Source organism: Hydra vulgaris, chromosome 15 (assembly GCF_038396675.1).
Source record: "Hydra vulgaris chromosome 15, alternate assembly HydraT2T_AEP".
NCBI classification, from domain to species: domain Eukaryota; kingdom Metazoa; phylum Cnidaria; class Hydrozoa; order Anthoathecata; family Hydridae; genus Hydra; species Hydra vulgaris.
The window spans coordinates 46638478-46656370 of NC_088934.1; the positions used below are offsets into that span (position 1 = coordinate 46638478).

Below are 17893 nucleotides of genomic sequence, written 5' to 3' on the forward strand. Positions count from 1 at the left end.
AGTCCTTGCACATTTTCTTCTTGTTAGCTGTATATTTCTTAACGTAGACTTTGGTTGGATTGAACCAATTGCGTTTATTTTTTATGTTCAATGCTTAAGTCTGTCCCTTATTGTTATTTTTTTTAAATTTTTCAATACCATCTTAGCAGAGCTTTTTGTTTTTAAAGCTGTGTCTTGATCTAAAATTTGTTGTAACTGGTTTTTAGTTAATTTCTTAGTGATAAAAACTGATAGGGCCCTTTATCAATTAATCAATAAGTATAAATATACCTAGTTCTACATCCCGTGAAGTTAATGGACCTTTGCTGTTTTTAATTTATATTAATGGTATTTATTTGTCCTCAAAAATACTATATTATTTTTGCTAAAAACACAGAACTAATATATATTAAAGAGTGGTTTGTAGCAAATAAACTTCCATTGAATACTGATAAAACTAAATATATTTTGTTTGCTAAACCATCTAAATCTGAAAACCTTCCATATAAACTACCAGAAATAGAAATTAACAATATTAAAATAAAAAGAGTTCTTTCAATGAGAATACTTAGAATAATATTTGATGAACATTTGAATTGGAAAAGTCAAACAAAGTTAGTCGAGAATAAAGTTTCAAAGCATCGAGAGATTATATACAAGACAAAACATCTTTTGAATAAAATATGCTTTAAAAATTTATACTTTTAATTTATACATAGTCATATTAACTGTTGTAATACTGTCTGGGCAAACAATCTTTCCTAAAAAATGTTTACAAAACTAATTAATTATAAATATTTCTCTAATTAATTATAAATATGATACAAGACACTCAATAAGTAATTACTACATTCCACTTACATCATTATAAAAATCTGACTTCTCAATTACATGTCGGGGACCACGTAAATAGATTTCGGTTCTTAAGGAAATTATCAAAAAAAAAAAAATCTATTAATATTTTTAAAAAACTATTAAAAAAAACACTTATTAAGTTTAATCAATACATACATTCTTTCATTTTTTTTAAAAAAGGAATTTTATTTTTTGATATGTCTCTCTTGTTGTTTTTGTTTGTCTGTATTAATTTTGTATAAAAAATATAAATAGGTGAATTTAAATCTTTGAAATGTTTTGAATCTTCTTAAATTCAAAATCTCTTTTAGATATTTAAATATATATGAATATATATGAATATGAATAATAATACAACAATAAATGACAACAATGCATTTCGACTAAATGACTAAGCATTTCGTCTATGGGTGCTACATATTGTTTAAATTTTAGAATGTTTCTCAGAAAATATGTAAATTCTGATCAAAATACTTTTGTTAAAGCTATAAAGGGCGGTCTGTGTTTGCATCTCTGATACTTTGCAAACTTGTTTTAATTCATTTAACCATTTTGCAACTTTCTAGTTGCAATAAATTTCTTAAAACTTTTGAGAATTAATTACTAAATCCAGATGTCGCTTACATTCTGTAGTTATGTTGACCAATTTACCAAAAACTATACTGGCGCTCTTTGCTTATAACGAGGATTTTACAATTAACTAGCATTTTAATTGGTTTACATTGCAGCCGTGTTTACATCCTTCGTAAATAAGGTGTTGGTACCAGCTATGTAGGTTTTAATGCTTCCACTAGCTGCAGCGTTATTTGTTAACCACATCTGTTTAACTTGTAGATGATTTAAAAGTAGTTGTTCTATGATTATTGCCGTGTTACAAGAGTACCAGAACAGTATAAATTTAACGTTGCGATTGTCAAATATTTTCTTTTGGCATATGCAGCGTCGTCATGAACAATATTCAGCTTATAATTCTAATGGTCTTGCTGCTTCTTTTATTTCGCTATTGGAACTCTAGCTAATTAATTTACTTATAATGCGTCTCAATACTTCCTCTACTCCAATTGGTCTAACGCCTCGGTTTTTATCTGAGGTAAATAGTCAATATGCCGTGAAAACTTCTAGGAATATTTTTTCACATGTTTCCATTAGTAAGTTTTGTGTCATTGTAGCAATTTCTCTTCGAAGTCCTTTACCTTTTTTGATGAAGTTTTAAAAACATAAAACTGCGGCGAATAAATATTAGAATCTATTTCTGATGGCCCAGCAGATCTTTTAGTGGCAAATGCTGCTTTCACAACTAGTTACTTATCAATACAATTCAAAAAATGTTGCACACTAAAAAAACTAACGGCATTATAACAGCTTTTATGTACGCAGATTCTTTAATGCCGTTATTTATGCTGTTATATTCACGGATCCAAGGATATAATTGGAAACCAAACAATTTTGGCGTTATAATGGTGTTATATTTGCTGTTATATTGTGCTGTTATGTTATGGTGTTATATATAAAGATGTTTGCTGTTATATTTGCTTTTATTTTTACTGATAGTTTTGCATTTATACTTGCTGTCATTTTTGATATCACACACGTGACAGCAAATATATCAGCAAAATATCACTGCAATGCTGCCACATTTTTGCATATTTAAATAAGAAGTTTTGAAACTGCCAAATTAGTTTCTAAAGCGTTAGCACGAGCTGATAAAAGTAAAAAGTAAATAAAAATGAAAGCAATTAAAGTTAATTTTAAAGAAAATGCCGAAATAGTTATTGCCAGTAATTTTTTAGAATTTTGTGCATCTGGTAGGTATATTTTATTTAGATTATGTGAAAATTTTATCATTTTAATTCATTGTATCATTAATGATTTTTAATTTAAATTGAAAATTATCATTAGAAAATGCTCATGCATCTTATTTTAACTAAACAACATGCTAATTTTATTTTATATGTTATGTTAAATTTTGATTCGAAATAATTTTATTGTAGCACTACGACACTTGACTTGCTTTTATAATAACATGTTAACATATTATTATAAAGTCAAATGCCCTAGTCGTAGTATCATCTCAAATCAAAATCTAAAATACTTTGTAACTTTTTCAAACTGTTAAAATAAAATTATAGCACCAAAAAATTTGTTACTCCTTTTTTAGTATGATAATTTGAATTAGTAGAGATGTAAAAGACGATTTTTAATGATATCAAGCTATATTTACCCTTTTTATTTATATAATATATAAAGCTATATTTATTTTATGTTTTAGTTTGTGAAACCTTTAATTTGCTCATGGTTAAAGAAATCAAGTGGAACCGCTGTAAAATTTAGAGCTTACAATTCAAGCTCCACAACTTGTTGATATTTCCAACTCTCAACAAGTTGGTTTTTTTATCTAATTTAAATAAAGCTGACACAGCTCAATCATCACCATTACACAGTGGTCCGTTTGGGCTGTTTTGCGGACAAATTTATATAACTATTTGAAGGCAGGTCAAAATTGCCTCAGATTTATATTATAAAGTTGCGGCCTATGTGTTAACATCAGGGTAGCAATCGTGCAAAAAATGGGGTGCTGATCCGCCCAGGGCGTCACTTTTTTATGGGTGTTAAAAAAAAAGAAAAAAAATTCTTCTTTCTAGTTTTTAAATTTCCTAACAGCACTACCTCCTTCCTTTACTTGCTTGTTGTTTCCATGAAGGAGCGGCGAAAACCATTTTCCAACCCCTGCGATTACTGTGTATGCAGTCTAAATTTTTACGCCGAATCAAACTTTTTAATTATGTAATTTTGTAAACCATAAATAATGATTTGTATTTACAAAATAAAAATATTGTATAGTATTTTATTTATGTTGCGTAGTTATAACTACCATTATTCATGCAAGCTATAGCTTGCATTAAACACAGGAATTAGGTAATGACATTCATCACTGAATTAAAACTTCCTATTTACGAATTCTAGCAATAGTTTATATTGAATTAAAACCCTCAAAAATTAACATTAAAAGCCATATATAACAATTAACAATAAAAACTGTTTAAGCACATAATCGTCGCCAAATGGGTTAAAGCTTTTTAAAATAAAATTATTCAATTCAGAATAAGAACAAACATTAAACTCTGAACACGATAAAAACAATTTAGTAAAAGTATATTACTTTGTTTCTGGTAATTTCTCCGTTCAATATGGTTCTCTATACAGAACAAGAAGTTTTCAAAATAATATTAGATAACAATGTTAATTCAGCACAAGCATTAATTACAGTGTTTAAAATGTTAGAGAATATTAACGACATTGACGAACATTCAGAGTTAGTTTTAACAAATACATTTAGGCAGTTCAGCAACCTAAAAAAATCAATGTTTATTGCAAAACGTATCAAGATTGACAAAGAAGCTATAGTAAAGCTGGGAAAAATGGAGGTAATTAAAACCTTCAAATATATATGTAAATTAAACAAAAAATGACATAATTATTATAGAATATTTTTTAATTAGTGCAGGTATTACTGCATTTATAAACAAAACTTAATTTTGACAAAAATTATTATTATTACTTTTGTGATTATAAATCATAAAGTTTGATATTACTAATAATAATAATTAGAATTTTTAGTGTTACATATATAGTATTATTACAATTATATATATATATATATATATATATATATATATATATATATATATATATATATATATATATATATATATATATATATATATATTACATATATTTCATATATAGGTTTTGCTGTCATTTAATGAAGATATGATAAACCAAGAAGATGACTACAATTCAGAAGAAGATACGCAAAGAAATAGAAAAAAATGGGATAGTATTTCTCGAAAGTCAAAAATTCGAAGAACAGAAGAACTCTGGAAAAATGTAAACAAACTTGCTTAAATCGAGAATATTGATCTGAAAGAGGTTTGTGATTTCCTATTATCTAGATGTTCATCCTTTAGCTGTGTCAAAACTTCTCAAATAACAACTGTGACAGCTGTTGCAATCTGCTGTGATTCACTGCTGGGTCGATCAGCATACAGAAAACTGAGGAAAATGCTAAGAGCTAACAGTATCGATGTTTACCCAAGCTGGAAAAAGGTTCAAGACTTCAAAAATTCTATTACTCCTCTGAAAACCGTTCCCCTACCTGAACCATATATTGGAGTTTACTCTAACTTTACAGAATCTGTCAAAATCACAGTAGCCCAAATTCTTAAGCTTGAAAATGTCCATAAAACAAATGAACAAACAAATTTAGTTCTTGAAATTAAATTTGGATATGATGGCAGTGGAGGACATAAAATGTATAATCAGCTACACAATGTAAATACCAATAATATAATCATGGCAATGTTTTGCCCTCTGAAACTTTTAAACTCTAATGCAGATGGAAACAACTTAATATGGGAACAAATATCTCCAAACTCAGATTTTTCACAGAGGCCTCTTATGCTTCAAATGGGAAAAGAATCACGTGAGAATGCACAATCTTTAACCGTTTTTAATGCGGATATAAAAACAATGAAGGAGGAAGGTTTCATTATTATCTTCAACGGACAATATTTGAATATTAAAGTAAACATTGTTGCAGACAGTTTTGACAGAAAAGCATCAAACATATTTCAGGGCCTTGGAGGTGCTTACTGTGATCTTTGTGATTTATCTAAGGAACATTGTGAAGATATATGTACAATTGAACAGGGATTCGTTATAAATAGAGACATCGAAACCATGGAGCAGATATTTTTGAATTTAGTTCAAGAAGACGGCTCTTTAACTAAAAAGTCAAAGGATTATGATGTTCGCCATGGACAAACAGCAAGTCCAATAGCTGGATCTAACGTAAGGTCTGTACAAGTACTCCATGCATTACTCCGTGGATTTGACCACTTTATGAAAGTTGTGGTTCATTTATCTGCAGGAGTTAACGCATGGACAGAGTCTAAGACAGCCAGTACTACGCACTTCCTTGAAATAGAGAAAAAAAATACACATGAGTTAATTGGAAAAAAAACAGGTATCAAGTGGGATTTTGCAGATTCATCAGGTCAAGGGGGTAGTACTACAACTGGCAACGTTGCTAGAAATCTTCTTTATAATGAGAAAAATAGAAAACTGATTACTGACTACATTTCAAATAAACATGCCAGAATGTTAGCAGAGCGGTACGGTTTCTTGTTGTCTAATATTATTCGTGCTATGTCATCTAGTCAGAAAATTAACATAAAAAAAATATAGAGATATATATAAGGAGACAAACATTCTTCTTCGACAAGAAATGCCCTGGTTTAGTTTGACACCGACTATTCATAAGTTATTAGGACATACTTGGGAGCTTATTGAGTTAAATAATGATACAGGACTTAAATCATGGAGCGAGGATGAGAATAGAATATTTAGAGAAAAACTATCAAGAAAAACAAATCAGTTGCAGAACTTGGAAGATTGTTTTAAAAGACTCTGGGTGGGCTCTGACCCTTTAGTTACCGAGCAAAGGAACAAAGGTCGATTACAATGCAAATTGTGTAGTGAGATAGGGCATAGTAAAAAAACATGTTTCAAAGTACATGAAAATGACATTGTTAATACTTTGTTTATGTAAAATAAAAAAATTAAACTTGAGCGTTTGCTATTTTTTTAGTCTTTTTAAAAGTTTAGATAAAATAACTAGTGCATTATGCTTAAAGAAACAATTAAACATAGTTTTTATAACCACAAATAACTTAAAAACCGGCTGTTTGGTAAATATATGTGGCATACCAAAACAATGGCAACAGTATGAAGTTTCTAAATAATATATGGTTTAGTATTACCAAATTTCCGGTTTTTGAGATATTTGAGGAAGCATACAAAATTTAAGAGATTTTTTTTTGCAGAAACTGACTTTTGTATTAAATTTTTTTATAAGAAATGAAATTTTTTTATTAATAACGTTAAAAAAAAAAAAAGGAGTTAATACTCTTATTTTGTTCATTCAATTTCGTGAGAAATGAAATATTTTTTTTAATTTTTGTTTATAAATCTGCTGCATATAATTAAAATTAGAAAATGTATGTGAAAAATCTAACTCTGCGGTGTGAACGTTTTTTTTACATGTTTTTTAAAACTTTGAAAGGTTGTCATTTCTTAACCAAGCATGATAATCACCTCTAGTCTTTTCCATTTAAGTCGAATTTTATTGTAGTTTCAAAAAATCATAAAAAAATTTTAGTCCAGAAATATAGATTTTTTCATTTTGTCCACCATTTGGACCACTGTGCATTATGTCAATTTTCATCCATTTTAAATGATTACGTAGATTTTGTAGTACCATCAAAGAATATAAATCTGATTTCTGAAAACCATTATATGGCTGAAGAATGTAGTACAAATTTTGTTCAGCCTCCGGTGAGACAACTATCTTCATCAGATCTGAAAACACCCCCAACACCACGAAAGGTAATAAACTATAACTGTTCTGTTTGTTATTGTAAAACTACAACTTATAGTTTTATGCTTCATCACTTAAAACTGCATGGCAACCAAGCAGCCGTTTTTTGTGAATTTTGTTTTTCAAAATTTAAAAGTCTTTTAGGTTTCCTGAAACATTCCAAAAAATGTTCCATTAACCAGATCAATACCTGTACTATTGAAAATGAGTAGAAAACGAGTTTGTGGTTCAAATCGGTACTACAAAAATTAACAAAGATTATTTAGGAGATTTGACATTACATTTACAAGGAAAGCACAGCTGTGCTCAAAATGTTTTAAACATAATTTTCAGTAATTTAAAGGAGATGCTTTCTGTATTGAATGTTGACATAGAGGCTTTAAAAGCAACTTGTGATAAACTTTCAACACAATATTTACAAGAAAAGTATTACAAGAATTATTTACAGACTCCAACTGCAAAAGTGATTGGTCTGAACAGCCAAGGTTGTATTATTCCTTTCATTGAAATATTGTCTTTCCTATTTCAATCTCAAGAAATTAATAACTTCACAGCTGTGAATGGGGACACAAACCACGTGAAAATTGGAATATATTGTGATGACCTTGAAATAGCAAATCCTTTAAGAAAGGGACGTAAAAGCAAAAAATGTTTGTATTTTACTTTCAAATTTTAAACATCGCTTAATTGTATCGCGGTAGAATGTCTACTATCTTTCCATTAATTTTTGCATTAACTAAATGGGTAAAAGATAAAAATTTTTACAGTATTCTTTTCAGTGATTTTATTTTTTCGATAAGCCAGCTGGAAAATGGAATGGTAATTAAAGTTAAGGGTGTTGCCAAAAAAATTATGGTTGAAGTAGTATAATTCTCAGGAGACTCTCTTTCTGCAAGGTTTTAAATAAGGTTTTAGTGAAAAGACATTGCGCTGATTGCATGATTTGTTGGAAGGTCTCACTCCACTTCAGTTAGAGTTATTTTTGTTGTATGCCATTCAGAACAATTTTTTTTCTTTGTAAGAAATAAATGATTGGCTGCAGGGGTTAAGCTATGCTAATGGTATTGAAAAGCCTAATATGATTCCTAATATGTCCATTTCATTTGTTTGTTAAAAATTATTCAGGTACTTCAACTGTGCTTGTCTCCTGTTGTTACTCCCCTTTTTTATCTGATTTAAAAACGTTAATTCAAGATCATCGCTTATTTTTGTATTTGTATCCTGATAAATTCATTCCAAAGTTACACTTCCTTATTCACTACCCTGCTCAAGTTGAACGGTTTGGGGCTCTACGGGAACATATGTGTATGGCTTATGAAAGAAAACATCAGGTTGTGAAGAATTTTCGACACTTTAATTTCAAGAACATTCCCTTTTCAGCATGTAAAACGATGGTTATTAATACCACAAGCAATTTTTTTAATGCAGCTGGGGAAAGACGTGGTGATGTATACGGACAAGTGGGTAAGTTGAAGTTTAAAAAAGGCTCTATTATTTCTGCTAAAGTAAATGGCATAATTTACAAGATTAATGATATTATTTCATGCCTACATTAAGAAAAGTTGATATTCTACAAAATCCTCTCAATATAATCAGAAAATGACAAACGTGCTTTTAAATCCTCTAAACTTATAGTACAAGCGCACTCAGCATATTTAATATGTTGTGAATCTTCTGAACAAGTTCTTATTTATCCAGACACTTTGATATTTCCTTGGTGCGTCATACAATATTTTAATTCTTCAAGTTCTGTGAATGGCAGAATCAATATTTTCTCTTTAGCAGTGCCAAATCTAAGTTTTTTTAATATATGTATAGAAGTTTACATTTTAAAGTACATTATAATAATTTGTTAATTTTATTATATTTTTTATTTTTACAGCAGAAACACATTTAAAGTATGAAAATATTGTTTAAATAAAAATTCAAAGCAAATTCAGATTTTAATATATATATTTTACCCTTTTGTATGTATAGAAAATTTGGTTAGAAATACCAAAATCTATTGTATAACTCTAGCATTTTATTTTATTTTTTGGCTATTATACTTTCATAAATGTTGGCATTTTGAGATGACACAACAACCAATACCAACCAATTTTGAGATGACACAACAACCAATACCAACCAATTTTGAGATGACACAACAACCAATAAATATGTGTTGCAATAAAAATCACTAATAATGTTCTTAAAAAGATATGAACGTTGTCTAACATGGTTCTTTCATACATAACACAATATAAATACTTGTGACATTTGATTACAAATCATATACAAATTTATATTATAAAATTTATTTAAACTATATTGTAAACAATGTAATGTTATTTAATGTATGTTGGTTATAGTAAGGTCTGATTTTTAATATACCACCATAAAACACCTTAAATTCTAAGTCTCAAAAACAATTTAAACAATCGCCCCACTGATTTACCTAACATATCACACATTTTACTATTATATTATATGCCAGGCATTTTACTGTGTTAATGTTTTTTCAGATTTCAACAGTTCCTTTTGATTCAGATGAAGTTGCTCACCTGAGGACTTTTTTTAGTACATAATTTTTGAACTTTTTAAACAATGTCTCGACAAATGATATTTTGAAAAAGGAGTTAAAAAGTAGCATTCTTCAGTATTGTCATGTTGCTTTTCCTTCAGACAATGATGCATGGGTTCGGATAGAGTTTTTTACTAAACTTAAGTCAACTCTTCTTTTTAATTTTCCAAACTGCTTGGAACACTGGGTAAGAATTGTTTTAAAAATTATTTACAATCTCATGGCACTGCTATATTTTTTTAGGTGTGTTTATAATACATGCATGTTTTGTTGTTGTTGTATGGAATAGGTATTTATTTATGCACCCTTAAATGATATAGTTTTGAAAAATAAATTCTCTTAGGATTCACTTCTAACCCAGGTATCAAACATAATTAGGCAACAACGTTGGGTATAATTAGTAATTATTATATAGCTTTTTTTACTAATTAATACTTTTTTACGATCAAAAATACTTTAAAAAATTGTTTAATGTATAATATATCAAGTAATTTTATAAAGTGTGTTATACACACATTTAGCATCATGCGTCATATCATGTTATTTTATACGATTTTACGATAAACAATTTTTGGTTGGTTAAGTGATTATGTGCACCATTGCTTATTTTCGAATTTACAGTATTTTCATTTTTATATTTTTTAGAATGAAATAACAAAATCAAAACCATCTATCAATGTTATTGCAATTTTGAATAGAAATCTTTTTCAACCAAAAATGTATGAAAAACTCCCACTTTGATTATTACTGGCTCCATGTTTAATAATTGCTAAGTTTAAGCTTTTACCCTCAGTATAGTTTTATCGAAGAAGCATGTACAATTTTTGTAAATAAAGCATTTGCAAGATCTTAGAATCACCTTGAAAGTTTGCTTAATTTGCAATGTAAAATAGGTTCAAAAAAAGCAAAGGATGTCTTGTTTAAGAAATCTGAAGTAAGTAAAATTAATTATTTTATGAATTCTGTTTAATGATTTGTTTTAATTAATTGATCTAAAATTATTTTTACAAGGTATATTTATAATGTTTATTTTACAATTATATTAAAATGTCATTGGATGTATTAAAAATATTTTAAAAGATATATTTTATGCCTTACTAGTAATAATTGCATTGAAAGAACTCATTATGTTAAATAGATAAAATAACTGCTATTAATTATGTATTTATAAATAATTTATTAATTATTAGTTTAGATCTTACTTGGGTAAAAACAAAACATGTAAAAAAAATACATAACGGCATATTATGCCGTTAGCTTGGTTTTTGAATATAACACCAAATATAACACCATTGGATAACGATATAAAAGCATGATGCTGTTATTTATATTCAAATAACAGCATTTTGCTGTTATTTTTGCTGTTATTTATAAAAATATAACAGCATAAGTGAAAAAAATAACAGCATAATAACACCAAAACGATAAAAGATAACGCCATTTATGCTGTTATATCGTGTCCCAATGCTGTTATATTTTTGTTAAATATAGCAGCATAATTTTTTAATTTGTGGGTATTAAATCATTTGGGCCATACAGTAAGCTGTTATTTTCTACTCCTAATCATTCGGGGTGTTTGTTTTTTAGGTCCTTGATTGTGTTGTCTGATAGTGGTAATATACCGTATGATGTCTCTCTTTCTAAATATTTTAACGCTGCAGTGATTTTACCTTCCATAATCAACTTTATAAAAATTCTAGAAATATTGTCCATAGATTTTTTATTTTTGAAATTTATAAACTTTTTTTTGTATATTTTGACTACTTTTAGACCAGTATCTTCTTCAAAAATCAATTCTACGAGTTAAATATCATGTGTGTTTTTGGACATCGTATTTGCAAAATATTTATGAAAAAGATGTTTCGGTAGATTATAATTTTTAAAAAGATTGATTTTAAACTAGAAGTGGAGTTAAACTTTCATAACCAAGAGGTTAACTTCTCCATAAAATCTTTACCTGCTATTCCAAAATGAATTTTGAAAATATTTCTGCGGAACCTCATCATAGGTAGAATCAACGAAATATTTGTGGAGTGTATAGAAGTATGACAATACTCCCCACATAATATTGCTATTAGAATCTGGTGGATAATAAATAATTTGAGGTAGAAACATTTTTAAAATTATAATTTTGCTGTATTTATTTCAGGTAGTTTTCTATAAATTATAAGTAGTGTTATACTTGCGAGTTTCGTTATGATGATATAAGCTTGCGGGCAATTTTTATGGAAAAGTACGTGTTGATTTTTTTTTTTAATTCGCTAAGATAGATCAAGTAAAACGAACAAAGCTCAATTAAATGTTTAAAAAAGGGAAAAATATGATTGTAAGAAATTATGGTAAAATATAATGCTAAAAGATGCTAAAAACGCACTTTTTAATATTACTAGAGTTAAAGTACAATGGTAATCATCTAATAACAAACAGCTAAAACAAAATGTAAAACTGTAAATAAATATAGGATAAACTTATATAAACCCTATATGTTTTAAAATTTAAATGCAATAAAGCCTAAAACAAATATGGTCTAAGAAATGTCAATCTTATTATCAATCTTACTCGCAATTAATTTTTAGAAGATTTCTTATCGCGGAGCTTTTCAATGGTATCGTTTCTTATATTATGTCGCGGAGCTTTTCTATGGAACCATGTAGTTTTAAAATATTTTAATTTTTCCCATAGTTGGAACTTTTCTGCTTTAAAAAAAAACAAAAAAATTTTTATTTTTTTAAAAAATAATATGTTCGAGTTCTTTTGATCTCGGTCCTCTTTTATAAGTACTTCCTAATTGTAATTTAAAATATTTGATTGGACTTTTTTATTGTATCGTTAAACGGTATTTTATATTTGAGATACTTAATTATATTTTTATTGCATTCCTAAACTGTATTGTTTTCATTTTTCTTCTTTTTTAAAAAATTTGATTACTGTATTGTTAAACGGTTCTCGGTTTTGAGCTTCTGTGTTTACAATATACAATCCATTTAAAGTAAAATACAACAAAATTAAAATTGCGTCCACAGGATTATGAACCAATAAATTTTCTAAAATCTACAGGCTGTTGTCACGTGATGCATCAATACTGATATATCTTCCACAGTTCTTGATTTTGAAGTTTTTTGATTGAGTTAATTATTTAGGATAATAAAAGTTGCAATATTTGTAATAGTAAAATATTTCAAAATCTAAAGTGTTTATTGCGTATTCGCGTAGACTGTTTCTATTTACAAGGAAAGCAAACAATCTTAACATATTGAATTTTGAAATTAAAACATAACTTTTCAAATAATTTTGTAAATATTGGTTAATTTCAGATTGAATCACCAAAAGTTTAGGAAATTTTGAACCATGGGTCCTCATATTTTCTTTAAACTTTCCTGTAAGGGCGGATCAAGCATTTTTTGGTGTTTGAGGTAGCTAACTTCCAGACATGTAGAAAACTCTAAATATATATATATATATATACATATATATATATATATATATATATATATATATATATATATATATATATATATATATATATATATATATATATATATATATATATATATATATATATATATATATATATATATATATATATATATATATATATATATATATATATATATATATATATATATATATATATATATATATATGTTTATACTTATGTCAATTGAGGATGTTTTGCAAAAAATTAGAATGACTGGAGCCTGAAGCAAGAAAACCTATAAAAGAGAGCAACAAGTAAATAATTTTTTTTTTCGACTGCCAAATAAATTTATATTCATTGATGAACTGTAAATTTCATACTATAATCTCTTAACATTCAAAAATTATGACCATATGAAATTTGTAACCCTCAAGGGAATTATGAACTATTTTGAACCTTTAGACAAACTGGCCTCCTTCTAGAAGGGTTCAAACATTATTTTACTTTGGTAATAACTTTTGAACGCTGAGAGATTATACTATAAAATTCAAAGTTTATTGGTTAATACAAATTTAGTTAAGAATAGTAAAAAATAAATACGCCCAACAATTTTCTTTATACCCATTAGCGATAAAAACAATAAAGGTCTATTAAAATGTATTTATTACTGTTTTATATCAGACAACGTTACACCTCATATAACCTATGTATATAAATATATTCAACTAACTTTACTCAGATTAAAAACAAATTTCTGTTCAAATTACATTTATTCACTAAAAGTTGTAGAGGGCTGGAAAAAAATTGTAAAAGTTTCCGTAATCTATTCCAACTACAGAGTGAATTTGACCTTATAGCTGAATTGAACTTTCCTGCAACGTCCTGTGAAAATTAACCATGTGACAGTGTCTTTAGTACTGTAAAAAGGTTGACAGCAATTTGAAACGATCATATCGAAACTGAATTCTCACATGTAGGGTCTTGTATGATTTTTGATTTAAAAAAATTAAGGTAGTTAATTTTACATAAAACTCTTGGAGTTACAATGGCAACATGAAAGTACAATTACGTGTAACAAGTCTACCTGGTACTCATAGCTTTCATCTGTTTATAGATCTTGGAAATAACAAGATTGGTACAAAAAGGTGAAGTAAAAACACTAACTAAACAATAGTTCATAATCATAAAAAGAAACAAGGTATATTTTAACCTAATACTGTTACTTTTGAGGTTATGTAGCGATAGCCTATGATGATAGATGTTGGATCGGCATTGTATTTGAAACAATTTATTTGAAGTAAAATACAAAATAAATAATAAAATTTTTTGTAGATTTATTGACTTTATTCTTTATATCTTTTTTTATATTTTTATTACTATGATTTTTAATTAACAGAATTTACACGTCTTTCGACAATACATTTTAAAATAATCGGGATGTTGATTGCAATCGTTTCTAAATTGGATACAGTTAACATGTTTATCAACGCACGCACCTCCTAAAAACAAACCAAGAATAAAAATAATTGAGTTTTCAAAATGAATATAAATAATTAAAAAGTAAAAAGTTTTACAATATAATAAATTTAAGAATTGAACTAAAGAATCATTATAACTGAAATAATAAATTATAAAATCATTTTAAAAATTTGTAATATTATGATAATATAAATGTTATCAATAAAAGAAGTCAAGTATATTAGATAAAAAAAATGTTTGTACAAATTGAGTAATATAATGAATTGGAATATTTAGTGCTTTTTATAAAAAAACAAAAGTACCTATGGTTGGTGGAACTGGGGTCCTAGGTGGTGTAGTATTAGGCCCAGCCGTATATGTAACAACTGGCCCGTCTGTTTTTGGTCCTCCTCCATCACCGCATAAACCACATGCTCTTCGACAAGCACGTGTCATATAAGATTTCCATTCCGGTTTGTTGCAATTGCCTTCTGCAACACCTGATGCACAAGCACCTCCAGTATTATGACATCCTTTTGAATAAAAGAAACACACATTTTAACACACATCCTTTTGAATAAAAGAAACACACATTTTAACACACATCCTTTTGAATAAAAGAAACACACATTTTAACACACATCCTTTTGAATAAAAGAAACACACATTTTAACACACATCCTTTTGAATAAAAGAAACACACATTTTAACACACATCCTTTTGAATAAAAGAAACATTTTTTATAATTGTACTTTAATTGTTATTCTATTTTTTTTTTTTAAATAATATATAGTAATATCAAAATTACCTTTCACAACTTTTTTATAAAGTAAAGTTTTTAAATTTTTTTTTGATACATAAAAGCTAATAAATATAAAGTATAAAATCAAAAGTATCTTATAATAAAATGTTTTTAAACATATTCAACATTACAACTGTTTTATAATCAATCAAACTTTAAACTAGGGTGGGGTGAAAATTACTTTTTGAAAATTTTATCTGCTTACCCCTAGGTTTGTTCTATATAATAAAATAACACTAGATTTAGAAAATTTTTTGCATAAAACATATTTTAGAGGAGCCCCAACTAATACTTAATGAGTCCCTAATATTATACGAAATTTTTTTTTCAGAAATAAGTCAACCTGGTACTAAAAAGAAAAGAAACTTTAAAAACTTTTAAACATATTGATCTTATACAAATATTATTTTTTTAGATTTTACTGCATAAAAAATATAGTTTTTTTAAAAAAATTTGACGTTTATTGTTTTTTAATAAAATTTTTAAATAAGTATTTATAAAATATAATTACTATTTTTGAAACTTTCAAAAATTAAAAAAAAAAAAAAGTTTCGACCCCACTCTAGTTTACATAAACATTTGATTGTATGAGAAATAATTATACATCAAATAAATATCTTACCTGGAACAATAACGTAATCTGGAGGAGTTGGATAACTTCCACCTAAGCACAATAGTTTAATCTTGTTAATATGTATTATTATCATTGTTAATATTATATAGTCAATATTTACTTAATATATCAATTATTTCTTTAATTATTTTAATTGAAAAAAGCACCATAGTTAGTTTTAGTCTTTAAAGGACATCTACGTTTAGGTTTCTTCTTTTTTTTTTTTTTCAAACAAATACTAGTAAATCAAATAAATAAATAAATCCTCACTGCATCTATACATTTTGTTTAATTGGATTACGTCTGATCTAGAAAAGCCTTCGTCCTGTCCAATATGGTATTGGTATTCTTTGTTAAGAGTGATGATTGAAGGAGATCCCGTATTCACAGCAAATGCGTTCCAAGAATAATGCATCATCGATAAATAGTCATATGGAGAACCATGTGAATTAATGTCTCTTGCGTTTTCTTTTTCAAAATTGAAATAAGTACCTATTTGAAAATATATTGTTAAGACAGAAATAACACTTTGAGAGGAGGAGATATGATTTAGTTACTCATTATAGAAATGACGTAAAAGTAAAATGGGCAATACAAATTTACCAGGACTAATGTTACTTTTAACAATAGTAACAAAACTATCCCTGTCAGGTCGAGTTTGTTCATGATGAAAACCTGGAAAAAAAGAAATAAATCAACTGTTATCTCTTTTCCACTTTCTATGAAACTTACTCTTAGAAATAATAACAGGTTGTGCCTAAAACCCGGCCCGGCCGAGCCCGGCACGGCTTAAGAGCCTAAAACCCGGCCAGGTTGAAAAATTATTTTTGATATAATTTTTAAACTAAATTTAGAAATATTAGGAAAATTTTTCATTGTACTTTTTTCTTTAAATTAAACAAAAAATAATTTTATACTATGTAAATAAATGTCATAAACCATTGGTTTGTTCAAATGCAATGGCTACAGTAAAATGTGCTGTTAGATGACTGATATGGTACACAAGCATTATGACACCAGCGATCGAATTTTTCGCATAACCTAGTTAAATGAGCATCACGGGGTTTTACACAAAACGGGATGTCACATATATCTTTGTTTTCAACTTTTGCTTGCATACAATGTACAATTCTAGCACGAGTGTAGCGATGATATAACGTAACAGCCGTAGGATCTACGGCATTATTGTTTACATTATTTATGACAGCCTCCGCAAACATTAATGTAAAAATGCCACACCTGTTTCCATCAAGTTAGTGAGGGGCATTAAAATCGACTTTATTCCGAATTCCAAGTTCATTAGTTACAAAACATCGTGGTGTCACATATCTCCTAAACATATCAAGCTTTGGACTGTTATTGTCATTAAGAGGATCTGCACCGTAATGCGGTTTTAAAATATAATTAAATATTACTTAGTATAAAACAAATATTTCCGGTCAAAGGCATTACTTAAAATAATTATACATAAATATGAAGCAAACATTATAATCTAAATTAAACAAAGTAAAAAGCGATAAAACAAAAAAAGGTATAAAACAAATATTTCCATTTAAAGATTTAAAGAGTATAAATTAAAAATAAATATAAGTTAAAATAAACTCAAGTTATATATGAAAATAAAGGGTATAATTAAATATAAACTAAAGTATAAGACGAAAAATTCTACTAAAATAGTTTACATTTTTAGAAAACAAATTACTCCATTAAAACGGCATAGACCATTTTCATTTATAAAATTAGATAAATTGTAATTAATTATAAA

At 27.4% G+C, this 17893-nt stretch overlaps 1 protein-coding gene across 2 annotated transcripts in view; it reads right to left on the reverse strand.

Annotated features, from left to right (window-relative positions):
* Window positions 1-13900: 13900 nt before the first annotated feature.
* The window catches only part of LOC100209038 (zinc metalloproteinase nas-4), a 72677-nt gene continuing 68684 nt past the window's right edge, over window positions 13901-17893 (reverse strand). For both annotated transcript variants that reach the window (XM_065820123.1, XM_065820122.1), the window contains 5 exons: window positions 16732-16803; window positions 16399-16620; window positions 16138-16179; window positions 15036-15245; window positions 13901-14753 (listed from right to left, as the gene is read on the reverse strand). In XM_065820123.1, coding sequence (XP_065676195.1) covers window positions 14644-14753; window positions 15036-15245; window positions 16138-16179; window positions 16399-16620; window positions 16732-16803 — 656 coding nt within the window. In that variant the 3' untranslated portion in view covers window positions 13901-14643. The remainder of the gene's footprint in view (window positions 14754-15035; window positions 15246-16137; window positions 16180-16398; window positions 16621-16731; window positions 16804-17893) is intronic.